Source organism: Oncorhynchus kisutch, linkage group LG27 (assembly GCF_002021735.2).
Source record: "Oncorhynchus kisutch isolate 150728-3 linkage group LG27, Okis_V2, whole genome shotgun sequence".
NCBI lineage: Eukaryota > Metazoa > Chordata > Actinopteri > Salmoniformes > Salmonidae > Oncorhynchus > Oncorhynchus kisutch.
Window position 1 is genome coordinate 42,798,118 of NC_034200.2, and position 15,128 is coordinate 42,813,245.

Here is a 15,128-nt window from a genome sequence, read left to right on the forward strand (position 1 = left end):
GAAACTAGAGCAGCAGCACAGTCAGGTGGAAGTTGAAACTGGAGCAGCAGCATGGCCAGGTAGACTGGGGACAGCAAGGAGTCATCATGTCAGGTAGTCCTGGGGCATGGTCCTAGGGCTCAGGTCAGTTGAAACTGGAACAGCAGCATGGCCAGGTGGACTGGGGACAGCAAGGAGTCATCATGTCAGGTAGTCCTGGGGCATGGTCCTAGGGCTCAGGTCCTCCGAGAGAGAGAAAGAAAGAGAGAAGGAGAGAATTAGAGAACGCACACTTAGATTCACACAGGACACCGAATAGGACAGGAGAAGTACTCCAGATATAACAAACTGACCCCAGCCCCCCGACACATAAACTACTGCAGCATAAATACTGGAGGCTGAGACAGGAGGGGTCAGGAGACACTGTGGCCCCATCCGAGGACACCCCCGGACAGGGCCAAACAGGAAGGATATAACCCCACCCACTTTGCCAAAGCACAGCCCCCACACCACTAGAGACATGGTACTGTAGGGGAGGCTGGGGTTGGAGGTACTGTAGGGGAGGCTGGGGTTGGAGACACGGTACTGTAGGGGAGGCTGGGGTTGGAGACATGGTACTGTAGGGGAGGCTGGGGTTGGAGGTACTGTAGGGGAGGCTGGGGTTGGAGACACGGTACTGTAGGGGAGGCTGGGGTTGGAGACACGGTACTGTAGGGGAGGCTGGGGTTGGAGGTACTGTAGGGGAGGCTGGGGTTGGAGGTACTGTAGGGGAGGCTGGGGTTGGAGACATGGTACTGTAGGGGAGGCTGGGGTTGGAGGTACGGTACTGTAGGGGAGGCTGGGGTTGGAGGCACGGTACTGTAGGGGAGGCTGGGGTTGGAGACACGGTACTGTAGGGGAGGCTGGGGTTGGAGACGCGGTACTGTAGGTGAGGCTGGGTTGGAGACGCGGTACTGTAGTGGAGGCTGGGGTTGGAGGTACTGTAGGGGAGGCTGGGGTTGGAGACACGGTACTTTAGGGGAGGCTGGGGTTGGAGACGCGGTACTGTAGTGGAGGCTGGGGTTGGAGGTACTGTAGGGGAGGCTGGGGTTGGAGACACGGTACTGTAGGGGAGGCTGGGGTTGGAGGTACTGTAGGGGAGGCTGGGGTTGGAGGTACTGTAGGGGAGGCTGGGGTTGGAGGTACTGTAGGGACGGCTGGGCTTGGAGGTACTGTAGGGGAGGCTGGGGTTGGAGACGCGGTACTGTAGTGGAGGCTGGGGTTGGAGGTACTGTAGGGGAGGCTGGGGTTGGAGACACGGTACTTTAGGGGAGGCTGGGGTTGGAGACGTGGTACTGTAGGGGAGGCTGGGGTTGGAGGTACTGTAGGGAAGGCTGGGCTTGGAGGTACTGTAGGGAAGGCTGGGCTTGGAGGTACTGTAGGGGAGGCTGGGGTTGGAGACGCGGTTACTGTAGGGGAGGCTGGGGCTGGAGACGCGGGTACTGTAGGGGAGGCTGGGGTTGGAGACGCGGGTACTGTAGGGGAGGCTGGGGTTGGAGACGCGGTACTGTAGGGGAGGCTGGGGTTGGAGACGCGGGGTGGGTGGTACTGTAGGGGAGGCTGGGGTTGGAGGTACTGTAGGGGAGGCTGGGGTTGGAGACACGGTACTTTAGGGGAGGCTGGGGTTGGAGACGTGGTACTGTAGGGGAGGCTGGGGTTGGAGGTACTGTAGGGGAGGCTGGGGTTGGAGACACGGTACTGTAGGGGAGGCTGGGGTTGGAGGTACTGTAGGGGAGGCTGGGGTTGGAGACACGGTACTGTAGGGGAGGGGAGACTGGGGTTGGAGACAGGGTACTGTAGGGGAGGCTGGGGTTGGAGGTACTGTAGGGGAGGCTGGGGTTGGAGACACGGTACTGTAGGGGAGGCTGGGGTTGGAGACACGGTACTGTAGGGGAGGCTGGGGTTGGAGACACGGTACTGTAGTGGAGGCTGGTGTTGGAGGTACTTTAGGGGAGGCTGGGGTTGGAGACACGGTACTGTAGGGGAGGATGGGGTTGGAGACACGGTACTGTAGGGGAGGATGTTGTTGGAGACACGGTACTGTAGGGGAGGCTGGGGTTGGAGGTACTGTAGGGGAGGCTGGGGTTGGAGACACGGTACTGTAGGGGGGGCTGGGGTTGGAGATGCGGTACTGTAGGGGAGGCTGGGGTTGGAGGTACTGTAGGGGAGGCTGGGGTTGGAGACACGGTACTGTAGGGGAGGCTGGGGTTGGAGGTACTGTAGGGGAGGCTGGGGTTGGAGGCACTGTAGGGAAGGCTGGGGTTGGAGGTACTGTAGGGAAGGCTGGGGGTTGGAGGTACTGTAGGGGAGGCTGGGGTTGGAGACACGGTACTGTAGTGGAGGCTGGTGTTGGAGACACGGTACTGTAGGGGAGGCTGGGGTTGGAGACGCGGTACTGTAGGGGAGGCTGGGGTTGGAGGTACTGTAGGGGAGGCTGGGGTTGGAGGTATTGTAGGGGAGGCTGGGGTTGGAGGTACTGTAGGGAAGGCTGGGCTTGGAGGTACTGTAGGGGAGGCTGGGGCTGGAGACGCGGGTACTGTAGGGGAGGCTGGGGTTGGAGGTACTGTAGGGGAGGCTGGGGTTGGAGGTACTGTAGGGGAGGCTGGGGTTGGAGGTACTGTAGGGAAGGCTGGGAGGTACTGTAGGGGAGGCTGGGGCTGGAGACGCGGTACTGTAGGGGAGGCTGGGGTTGGAGGTACTGTAGGGGAGGCTGGGGTTGGAGGTACTGTAGGGAAGGCTGGGCTTGGAGGTACTGTAGGGAAGGCTGGGCTTGGAGGTACTGTAGGGGAGGCTGGGGTTGGAGACGCGGTACTGTAGGGGAGGCTGGGGCTGGAGACGCGGTACTGTAGGGGAGGCTGGGGTTGGAGGTACTGTAGGGGAGGCTGGGGTTGGAGACACGGTACTGTAGTGGAGGCTGGGGTTGGAGACACGGTACTGTAGGGGAGGCTGGGGTTGGAGGTACTGTAGGGGAGGCTGGGGTTGGAGGTACTGTAGGGGAGGCTGGGGTTGGAGACACGGTACTGTAGGGGAGGCTGGGGTTGGAGACAGTACTGTAGTTAATTAATGTGTAAATTTTGTCAGTAAAAAAGCAAGTGCCATTTAAAATTACTTTATTGACACTGTATCCACTGGTTATATTATAACGTAGCATAGCCTTGTTGTTGTGTAAATTTAGCAGACAAGAGACTCTTATTTCCTGAGCCCTTGTCACAATCAAGACACATTTATAGAAGGAAAAAAACTCTATCACAGAATAAATTGGAACAGAATATTTTTCCAAATGTAGCTACAGTATCTACAGATTTCTAGAATGTTCAACAGTATGAATGTGTGGTATTCAAAGTGGGGTTAATCAAGAGTTAAGACTACAGTTTATTTTATGGTACAATAATACAAACGTTATTCATAAATCATTAAAAAAATTATAATTTGATTGACTAAATGTGTGTTGGTTCTCTTAATTTTGATAAGAGAGATGGAAGTGTAATTTAAAGTTATTTGTTAATGTGAAAATTAATTTACCTTTTAAAATTTATTTTATTTATTTATATATATATATATATATATTTATTTTAAAAGATTGTGTCATTTATATTTGGGGTGGAGTTACTTGAATTTTGGATGGTAAAAATGGGGTCCCCGTTGAAAAAGTCTGAATACCACCGGTGGTATAAATGAATGCCTGTCACTGTCTGTACAGACTGTATTATACACTGGTGAGCTTCATACAGGTTGTGTTGGTTGAATGGCTCTGTTGTAAATAAGCTTGTTGTCACTAAACATGTGTGTGTGTGTGTGTGTGTGTGTGTTTGCCCTTCATAACCACCTGTAGCTTATGGTAATACAATGTCATTGATGAATTGTTTGTGATGTCTGGTCATCTCCTCACCTCCTTCCTTCTCTCTGTCTGGTCATCTCCTCACCTCCTTCCTTCTCTCTGTCTGGTCATCTCCTCACCTCCTTCCTTCTCTCTGCTCTCTGTCCAGGAGTTCTTTGATCATGCCAAGAAGCTGTGGGATGACGAGGGAGTGAAGGCGTGCTTCGAGAGATCCAACGAGTACCAGCTCATCGACTGTGCACAATAGTAAGTTCTGTCTCAAAGCATTTTCGGTTTGGTTGGTTGTGGGAGCTCCTAAAGATAAGCCTAGCCATCAATTGGTTGTGGGAGCTCCTAAAGATAAGCCTAGCTTATCAGTTGGTTGTGGGAGCTCCTAAAGATAAGCCTAGCTTATCAGTTGGTTGTGGGAGCTCCTAAAGATAACCGTCTGCATGTGTGATGTGTGGCGCTTGGGGATGTGATGTGGTGATGGGAGTTGAATCTGTGAGTCATGTTACTACAACGGTTAGTCTGCTGTCACTTCTTTAGCTTTGCCTTTGCAGGTCATGTCCTTTCTGGGCAGTGTTGACGGCTTCACAGATTGTAACCATGATGCGAATATCTGATACAGATGCATGTTTGTCTTAAACAGAGCCCTTTGGGACCTGGTCTAAAGTAGTGTACTATATAGGGAATAGAGCACTGGTCTATAGTAGTGCACTGTATAGGGAATAGGGCTCTGGTCTAAAGTAGTGCACTATATAGGGAATAGGGCTCTGGTCTAAAGTAGTGTACTATATAGGGAATAGGGCTCTGGTCTATAGTAGTGCACTATATAGTGAATAGGGCTCTGGTCTAAAGTAGTGCACTATATAGGGAATAGGGCTCTGGTCTATAGTAGTGCACTATATAGGGAATAGGTTGACATAGGGCTCTGGTCTAAAGTAGCGCACTATATAGGGAATAGGTTGACATAGGGCTCTGGTCTAAAGTAGTGCACTATATAGGGAATAGGGTGTCAAACTAGTCAGTCATATGTGTCTCTGTGACTTGCTGAGTGTAGAATTGAACAAAACATGTACGCCTACTTTAAGGTATTGGCAGGATGGTGTTGTGCTGTAGGGTTGTGCTGTAGGGTTGTGCTGTAGGGTTGTGCTGTAGGGTTGTGCTGTAGGGTTGTGCTGTAGGGTTGTGCTGTAGGGTTGTGCTGTAGGGTTGTGCTGTAGGGTTGTGCTGTAGGGTTGTGCGGTAGGGTTGTACTGTAGGGTTTTACTGTACCGCTGTAGTTGAGGCCTCGTTCCCAATCTACAGGCCAGTTTAAAGAATTTCAGATTGACTCACTGCTTACTCTGCTGTTCTACCCTGGCGCTCGGTGGAGACTAAACATCACCACAATCTGCTGTTCTACCCTGGCGCTCGGTGGAGACTAAACATCACCACAATCTGCTGTTCTACCCTGGCGCTCGGTGGAGACTAAACATCACCACAATCTGCTGTTCTACCCTGGCGCTCGGTGGAGACTAAACAACACCACAAGGACTACAGAAGTTATACTTCACTGTCCGTTTACACAACACTGATATGTTAATTCAGAGTGTGAATACATAAAGATGCTTTGCGCAGACAAAGGCCTCACCCCGTCACTCAGAAACGTATTCCAGTGCCTGACTGCATCAAATCAAACTTTATTAGTCACCTGCGCCGAATACAACAGGTGTAGTAGACCTCACAGTGAAATGCTGAATACAACAGGTGTAGTAGACCTCACAGTGAAATGCTGAATACAACAGGTGTAGTTGACCTCACAGTGAAATGCTGAATACAACAGGTGTAGTTGACCTCACAGTGAAATGCTGAATACAACAGGTGTAGTTGACCTCACAGTGAAATGCTGAATACAACAGGTGTAGTCGACCTTACAGTGAAATGCTGAATACAACAGGTGTAGTAGATCTTACACTGAAATGCTGACTTACTACAAGCCTTTAACCAACAATGCAGTTTCAAAAAAGTATGGATAAGAAGAAGCAATAAAAGTAACAAGTAATTAATTATATACAGGGTGTTACAGTACAGAGTCAATGTAGAGGCTATATACAGGGTGTTACGGTACAGAGTCAATGTAGAGGCTATATACAGGGGTACCGGTACAGAGTCAATGTGGAGGCTATATACAGGGTGTTACGGTACAGAGTCAATGTAGAGGCTATATACAGGGGGTACCGGTACAGAGTCAATGTGGAGGCTATATACAGGGTATTACAGTACAGAGTCAATGTGGAGGCTATATACAGGGTGTTACAGTACAGAGTCAATGTAGAGGCTATATACAGGGTATTACAGTACAGAGTCAATGTGGAGGCTATATACAGGGTGTTATGGTACAGAGTCAATGTGGAGGCTATATACAGTGTATTACGGTACAGAGTCAATGTGGAGGATATATACAGGGGGTGTGGAGGCTATATACAGGGTGTTACGGTACAGAGTCAATGTGGAGACTATATACAGGGTGGGTACTGGTACAGAGTCAATGTGGAGGCTATATACAGGGGGGTACTGAGTCAATGTGGAGGCTATATACAGAGTGTACCGGTACAGAGTTAATGTGGAGGCTATATACAGGGTGGTACTGGTACACAGTCAATGTGGAGGCTATATACAGGGTGTTACGGTACAGAGTCAATGTGGAGGCTATATACAGGGGGTACTGGTACAGAGTCAATGTGGAGGCTATATACAGGGGGGTACCGGTACAGAGTCAATGTGGAGGCTATATACAGGGTATTACGGTACAGAGTCAGTGTGGAGGCTATATACAGGGGGTACCGGTATAGAGTCAACGTGCAGGCTATATACAGGGGGTACCGGTACAGAGTCAACGTGCAGGCTATATACAGGGGGTACCAGTACAGAGTCAACGTGCAGGCTATATACAGGGGGTACCGGTACAGAGTCAATGTGGAGGCTATATACAGGGGGTACCGGTACAGAGTCAATGTGGAGGCTATATACAGGGGGTACCGGTACAGAGTCAATGTGGAGGCTATATACAGGGGGTACAGGGTAATTTGAGGTAGTATGTACAGTACATGTAGGTAGAGTTATTAAAGTGACTATGCATAGATGACAACTGAGAGTAGCAGCGGTGTGAGAGGGGGAGGGGCACTGCAAATAGTCTGGGTAGTCATTTTGATTAGGTGTTCAGGAGTCTTATGGCTTGGGGGTAGAAGCTGTTTAGAAGCCTCTTGGACCTTGACTTGGCGCTCCGGTACCGCTTGCCATGCGGTAGCAGAGAGAACAGTCTATGACTAGGGTGGCTGGAGTCTTTGACCATTTTTAGGGCCTTCCTCTGACACCGCCTGGTATAGAGGTACACAATCCATGTCTCGAGGGTTAAAAATCCTTCTTTAACTGGTCTCCTCCCCTACACCTACACTGATTGAAGTGGATTTAACAGGTGACATCAATAAGGGATCATAGCTTTCACCTGGAATTACCTGGTCAGTCTGTGCCATGGAAAGAGCAGGTGTTCTTAATGTTTCGTATACTCAGTGTATATTTAGTCAATAAAAAAGCGAGTGCCATTTTAAGATTTAATTTATTGAAACCGTAATATCTACTGGTTATATTATAACGTGGCATAGCCTTGTTTTGTAAATTTAGCAGACAAGACTTATTTCCTGAGCCCTTGTCACGGTCAAGACACCAAAAAATTAAACATGATGTAATATCCCAGAATTAAGAAGGAACAGAATATTTTTTCCAAATTAATAAAATTGCCTATGTGAAATCACATCCATTGCCTGGAACAGTTATTTAAAGAGCTGAGCGACAAACCGAAATCTGTATTTTTCGTATTATTTTTCTCGATAAACAGATATTCAATTTAGATTATTCTGCCTGTTCCTTGTACTCAAAAAATAAATCAAATATGGATGAACAATTCCACATTGAACACTGTATGGGGATGAATAAGTCAAATATGGATGAACAATTCCACATTGAACACTGTATGGGGATGAATAAGTCAAATATGGATGAACAATTCCACATTGAACACTGTATGGGGATGAATAAGTCAAATATGGATGAACAATTCCACATTGAACACTGTATGGGGATGAATAAGTCAAATATGGATGAACAATTCCACATTGAACACTGTATGGGGATGAATAAGTCAAATATGGATGAACAATTCCACATTGAACACTGTATGGGGATGAATAAGTCAAATATGGATAAACAATTCCACATTGAACACTGTATGGGGATGAATAAGTCAAATATGGATGAACAATTCCACATTGAACACTGTATGGGGATGAATAAGTCAAATATGGATGAACAATTCCACATTGAACACTGTATGGGGAAGAATTATGCCCCCTATATCGGTTTGGTGAGTAGACCTAAGATTCAAATGAAAATACACTCCTTTTTTAAAACAGCGTTTGCATATTTTCAGTGTGGAACCTGTCTATGTTATTAAGGGGTGTTATAACCTAGGCTAACCAATTCTAAGTGGCACTAGTAGTTTACAAAGTAGCATAAGCGGAAAATAGACAAGACAGTTACAATACTGCGGCTCGTTGTTAGAACACATGGTTTCCTACTTTGATTAACCAGTCCATTTTGAAATTGTGATAAAACTGTTGTCATTTGTCAAGGAATGTAGCTCTGTGTATTCTATCGGTTATGTGTTTTCTCTAGGCCTAACGGGAGCTTGTGTATCTGTCAGTTAGATGTGTTTTCTGTAGGCCTAACGGGATCTTGTGTATCTGTCAGTTAATGTGTTTTCTGTAGGCCTAACGGGAGCTTGTGTATCTGTCAGTTAGATGTGTTTTCTGTAGGCCTAACAGGAGCTTGTGTATCTGTCAGTTAGATGTGTTTTCTGTAGGCCTAACAGGAGCTTGTGTATCTGTCAGTTAGATGTGTTTTCTGTAGGCCTAACAGGAGCTTGTGTATCTGTCAGTTAGATGTGTTTTCTGTAGGCCTAACAGGAGCTTGTGTATCTGTCAGTTAGATGTGTTTTCTGTAGGCCTAACAGGAGCTTGTGTATCTGTCAGTTAGATGTGTTTTCTGTAGGCCTAACAGGAGCTTGTGTATCTGTCAGTTAGATGTGTTTTCTGTAGGCCTAACAGGAGCTTGTGTATCTGTCAGTTAGATGTGTTTTCTGTAGGCCTAACAGGAGCTTGTGTATCTGTCAGTTAGATGTGTTTTCTGTAGGCCTAACGGGAGCTTTTGTATCTGTCAGTTAGATGTGTTTTCTGTAGGCCTAACGGGAGCTTGTGTGGGCAGTCAGTACATATATGTGGCGAGAGTAAGTGAGACACGGAGGGTGAAAGTGGAATTTAGGGAGAAGAACTGTGTGATGTTTAGCTTCTTTTTTTTGTGGTGTCCAACAAGTACACATGTACAAATGGGGCACAAGAGTTCAAGCAAATTAACATGGTCTTGAAAACAACAACAGGTCACATTCCACCTAATAGTGTTGCAGTATTTGAATGTGATCTCTGGTTTGTTCGCATTCCATTCCAGGCTTAAACCCAGGCAGGTACGCACACACTATATATATATTATGGTGTGTGCATTTGACTGGGTTTGACCTTGGGTTTCCTGTGTGCCACAAGACAATCTTAGCAGGGAATGGGATGGGGCTAGAGTAGGAGATGGGATGGGGCTAGAGTAGGAGATGGGATGGGGATAGAGAAGGGGATGGGATGGGGCTAGAGCAGGGAATGGGATGGGGCTAGAGCAGGGGATGGGCTGGGGCTAGAGTAGGGGATGGGATGGGTGGGGCTAGAGCAGGGGATGGGCTGGGGCTAGAGTAGGGGATGGGCTGGGGCTAGAGTAGGGGATGGGCTGGGGCTAGAGTAGGGGATGGGCTGGGGCTAGAGCAGGGGATGGGCTGGGGCTAGAGTGGGTAATGGGCTGGGGCTAGAGTAGGGGATGGGCTGGGGCTAGAGCAGGGGATGGGCTGGGGCTAGAGCAGGGGATGGGCTGGGGCTAGAGCAGGGGATGGGCTGGGGCTAGAGTAAGGGATGGGGCTAGAGTAGGGGATGGGCTGGGGCTAGAGTAGGGGATGGGCTGGGGCTAGAGTAGGGGATGGGCTGGGGCTAGAGTAGGGGATGGGCTGGGGCTAGAGTAGGGGATGGGCTGGGGCTAGAGTAGGGGATGGGCTGGGGCTAGAGTAGGGGATACGCTGGGGCTAGAGTAGGGGATACGCTGGGGCTAGAGTAGGGGATACGCTGGGGCTAGAGTAAAGTAGGGAATGGGGCAAGAGTAAAGTGGGGGATAGGGCAAGAGTAAAGTACGGGATGGGGCTAGAGTAAAGTACGGGATGGGGCTAGAGTAAAGTGCGGGATGGGGCTAGAGTAGGGGATGGGCTGGGGCTAGAGTAGGGGATGGGATGGGGCTAGATTATGGGATGGGATGGGGCTAGATTATGGGATGGGATGGGGCTAGAGTAGGGGATGGGGCTAGAGTAGGGGATGGGATGGAGCAAGAGTAGGGGATGGGATGGGGCTAGAGTAGGGGATGGGATGGAGCTAGAGTAGGGGATGGGATGGGGCTAGAGTAGGGGATGGGATGGGGCTAGAGTAGGGGATGGGATGGGGCTAGAGTAGGGGATGGGATGGGGCTAGAGTAGGGGATGGGATGGAGCTAGAGCAGGGTATGGGGCTAGAGTAGGGGATGGGACTAGAGTAGGGGATGGGATGGGGCTAGAGCAGGGGATGGGCTGGGGCTAGATTATGGGATGGGCTGGGGCTAGAGTAGGGGATGGGCTGGGGCTAGAGTAGGGGATGGGCTGGGGCTAGAGTAGGGGATGGGCTGGGGATAGAGTAGGGGATGGGCTGGGGCTAGAGTAGGGGATGGGCTGGGGCTAGAGCAGGGGATGGGACTAGAGTAGGGGATGGGATGGGGCTAGAGCAGGGGATGGGCCTAGAGTAGGGGATGGGCTGGGGCTAGAGTAGGGGATGGGCTGGGGCTAGAGTAGGGGATGGGCTGGGGCTAGAGTAGGGGATGGGCTGGGGCTAGAGTAGGGGATGGGCTGGGGCTAGAGTAGGGGATGGGCTGGGGCTAGAGTAGGGGATACGCTGGGGCTAGAGTAGGGGATACGCTGGGGCTAGAGTAAAGTAGGGAATGGGGCAAGAGTAAAGTGGGGGATAGGGCAAGAGTAAAGTACGGGATGGGGCTAGAGTAAAGTACGGGATGGGGCTAGAGTAAAGTGCGGGATGGGGCTAGAGTAGGGGATGGGCTGGGGCTAGAGTAGGGGATGGGATGGGGCTAGATTATGGGATGGGATGGGGCTAGATTATGGGATGGGATGGGGCTAGAGTAGGGGATGGGGCTAGAGTAGGGGATGGGATGGAGCAAGAGTAGGGGATGGGATGGGGCTAGAGTAGGGGATGGGATGGAGCTAGAGTAGGGGATGGGATGGGGCTAGAGTAGGGGATGGGATGGGGCTAGAGTAGGGGATGGGATGGGGCTAGAGTAGGGGATGGGATGGGGCTAGAGTAGGGGATGGGATGGAGCTAGAGCAGGGTATGGGGCTAGAGTAGGGGATGGGACTAGAGTAGGGGATGGGATGGGGCTAGAGCAGGGGATGGGCTGGGGCTAGATTATGGGATGGGCTGGGGCTAGAGTAGGGGATGGGCTGGGGCTAGAGTAGGGGATGGGCTGGGGCTAGAGTAGGGGATGGGCTGGGGATAGAGTAGGGGATGGGCTGGGGCTAGAGTAGGGGATGGGCTGGGGCTAGAGCAGGGGATGGGACTAGAGTAGGGGATGGGATGGGGCTAGAGCAGGGGATGGGCCTAGAGTAGGGGATGGGCTGGGGCTAGAGTAGGGGATGGGCTGGGGCTAGAGTAGGGGATGGGATGGGGCTAGAGCAGGGGATGGGGCTAGAGTAGGGGATGGGCTGGGGCTAGAGTAGGGGATGGGCTGGGGCTAGATTATGGGATGGGATGGGGCTAGCATAGGGGATGGGGTGGGGCTAGAGCAGGGGATGGGGCTAGAGCAGGGGATGGGATGGGGCTAGAGTAGGGGATGGGATGGAGCTAGAGTAGGGGATGGGGCTAGAGCAGGGGATGGGATGGGGCTAGAGTAGGGGATGGGGCTGGAGTAGGGGATGAGATGGGGCTAGAGTAGGGGATGGGCTGGGGCTAGAGTAGGGGATGGGCTGGGGCTAGAGTAGGGGATGGGATGGGGCTAGAACAGGGGATGGGCTGGGGAAAGAGTAGGGGATGGGGCTAGAGTAGGGGATGCGCTGGGGCTAGAGTAAAGTAGGGAATGGGGCTAGAGTAGGGGATGGGCTGGGGCTAGAGTAAAGTAGGGTATGGGGCTAGAGTAAAGTAGGGTATTGGTCTAGAAGAGGGGATGGGATGGGGCTAGAGTAGGGGACTGGGTGGGGCTAGAGTAAAGTAGGGGCTGGGGCTAGAGTAAAGTAGGGGCTGGGGCTAGAGTAGGGGATGGGATGGGGCTAGAGTAGGGGATGGGCTGGGACTAGAGAAGGGGATGGGCTGGGGCTAGAGTAAAGTAGGGGCTGGGCTGGGGCTAGAGTAGGGGATGGGGCTAGAGCAGGGGTTGGGATGGGGTGGTGGTAGGGCTGTGTCTGGTGATATCTCTGGTGATGGGGTGGTGTAGTGGTAGGGCTGTGTCTGGTGATATCTCTGGTGATGGGGTGGTTTGGTCACGGGACTCCGTCAGCCGCCTTGGGGCAGAGAAGCTTAAGAATGGTGCCTATTGTAAGACATGCAGGCAGGCAGTCCCTCTCCCTGTTCCCTTCTCTAGCCCATTCCCAGTTTTCCTAGCCTGTACTCTCTTCTTCTAGCTAGCCTGCTCTCCTAGCTAGCCTGTACTCTCCTCTCCTAGCTAGACTGCTCTCCTAGCTAGCCTGTACTCTATTCTCCTAGCTAGCCTGTACTCTCTTCTCCTAGCTAGCCTGCTCTCCTAGCTAGCCTGTACTCTCTTCTCCTAGCTAGCCTGCTCTCCTAGCTAGCCTGTACTCTCTTCTTCTAGCTTGCCTGCTCTCTCTTCTTCTAGCTAGCCTGTTCTCTCTTCTCCTAGCTAGCCTGTACTCTCTTCTCCTAGCTAGCCTGCTCTCTCTTCTTCTAGCTAGCCTGCTCTCTCTTCTTCTAGCTTGCCTGCTCTCTCTTCTTCTAGCTAGCCCGTACTCTCTTCTCCTAGCTAGCCTGCTCTCTCTTCTTCTAGCTAGCCTGCTCTCTCTTCTTCTAGCTAGCCTGTTCTCTCTTCTCCTAGCTAGCCTGCTCTCTCTTCTTCTAGCTTGCCTGCTCTCTCTCCTCCTAGCTAGCCTGCTCTCTCTTCTTCTAGCTTGCCTGCTCTCTCTTCTCCTAGCTAGCCTGCTCTCTCTTCTTCTAGCTAGCCTGTTCTCTCTTCTCCTAGCTAGCCTGCTCTCTCTTCTTCTAGCTAGCCTGTTCTCTCTTCTCCTAGCTAGCCTGCTCTCTCTTCTTCTAGCTTGCCTGCTCTCTCTTCTTCTAGCTAGCCCGTACTCTCTACTCCTAGCTAGCCCGTACTCTCTACTCCTAGCTAGCCCGTACTCTCTACTCCTAGCTAGCCCGTACTCTCTACTCCTAGCTAGCCTGCTCTCTCTTCTCCTAGCTAGCCTGCTCTCTCTTCTCCTAGCTAGCCCGTACTCTCTACTCCTAGCTAGCCCGTACTCTCTACTCCTAGCTAGCCCGTACTCTCTACTCCTAGCTAGCCTGCTCTCTCTTCTCCTAGCTAGCATGCTCTCTCTTCTTCTAGCTAGCCTGTACTCTCTTCTCCTAGCTAGCACTTCCAACAGCATCTGGTCTCCCATCCAGGTGACCGATCAGGACCGACCATGTTTACCTTCAGTGTGATGCAAGGTGGTATGCTGTTGGCTTCAGTCTGTGTGTGTGAGAATGGAGGGATGGCAGTGTATGTGTGTCCTGCTGGCTTAGGAGGAGAGGAGTGGTTGGTATCGACCGACAGCCTACAGGGGTTGCTATGGGAACCAGCAGCTAAGAGCTACCTACATAAATACATGTGTGTGTGTGTGCGTTGTCACATACACCGGATTGGTGCAGTGAAATGTGTTGTTTGACAGGGTCAGCCATAGTAGTACAGAATCCCTGGAGCAAATTTAGGGTTGAGTGTCTTGCTCAAGGGCACATCGACAGATTTTTCACCTTGTCGTCTCGGGTATTCAGATTAGAAACCGAAAGGTTGCCTGGCCCAACGCTCTAACCGCTAGGCTACCTTCCGCCCAGGCACGGTCAAATAGAGAGACTGAGCGAGACAGAGGCAGAGCAGGTTAAGTTAGTCTAGTGTCAGTGCAGTTTATCCTGTAAATGTTGTTGTTATTCTGTATGGTTGGCTATAGCACAAATAATCTATCCGCTACCTTCAACACCGTGAACCATCAGATCCTCCTCTCCACCCTCTCAGGGCTGGGCGTCTCCGTCATGGGGTGGCAGGGTAGCCTAGTGTTTAGAGCGTTGGACTAGTAACCAGAAGGTTGCAAGTTCAAACCCCCGAGCTGACAAGGTAGAAATCTTTCGTTCTGCCCCTGAACAGGCAGTTAACCCACTGTTCCTAGGCCGTCATTGAAAATAAGACTATGTTCTTAACTGACTTGCCTGGTTAAATAAAGGTTAAATAAATAAAAAAATGGTCTGACAAACACCCTGCTCTAGTTCTGTTACCTTGTTCTGACGCTGCTACAACGTCCCTATTTTATGTGGATGTAGGCCTAGTTCAGATATGGGCCTGCAGAACCCAGTCGGAGTCTCAACTTACTGAATATTCTGGATGCAGTTTTGACATTTGGTTGTGCATCTGCACTTTTTCCTGTCCGTCACTCAATTAGCCATGTTGGCTAACATTTTAAATAGGTAAATTAGTGTAGCCTAGCCCGTTTTACATTTTACTGCCCGGGTGGTTATCGGACATGGCCCGGGTGGTTATCGGACATGGCCCGGGTGGTTATCGGACATGGCCCGGGTGGTTATCGGACATGGCCCGGGTGGTTATCGGACATGCCCCGGGTGGGTATCGGACATGCCCCGGGTGGTTATCGGACATGCCCCGGGTGGTTATCGGACATGGCCCTCTCCATCTTTAGACATCTCTCCATGTGTTAGACATCTCAAATCAAATCAGATCAAATGTATTTATATAGCCCTTCGTACATCAGCTGATATCTCAAAGTGCTGTACAGAAACCCAGCCTAAAATCCCAAACAGCAAGCAATGCAGGTGTAGAAGCACAGTGGCTAGGAAAAACTCCCTAGAAAGGCCAATACCTA

General features: G+C 50.8%; 1 protein-coding gene across 2 annotated transcripts in view; it reads left to right on the plus strand.

Annotated features, from left to right (window-relative positions):
- LOC109886088 (guanine nucleotide-binding protein G(olf) subunit alpha) overlaps positions 1-15,128 on the plus strand; it is a 117,698-nt gene that overhangs the window by 61,221 nt on the left and 41,349 nt on the right. For both annotated transcript variants that reach the window (XM_031806507.1, XM_031806508.1), the window contains exon 5: positions 4,005-4,102. In XM_031806507.1, the coding sequence (XP_031662367.1) occupies positions 4,005-4,102 (98 nt within the window). The remainder of the gene's footprint in view (positions 1-4,004; positions 4,103-15,128) is intronic.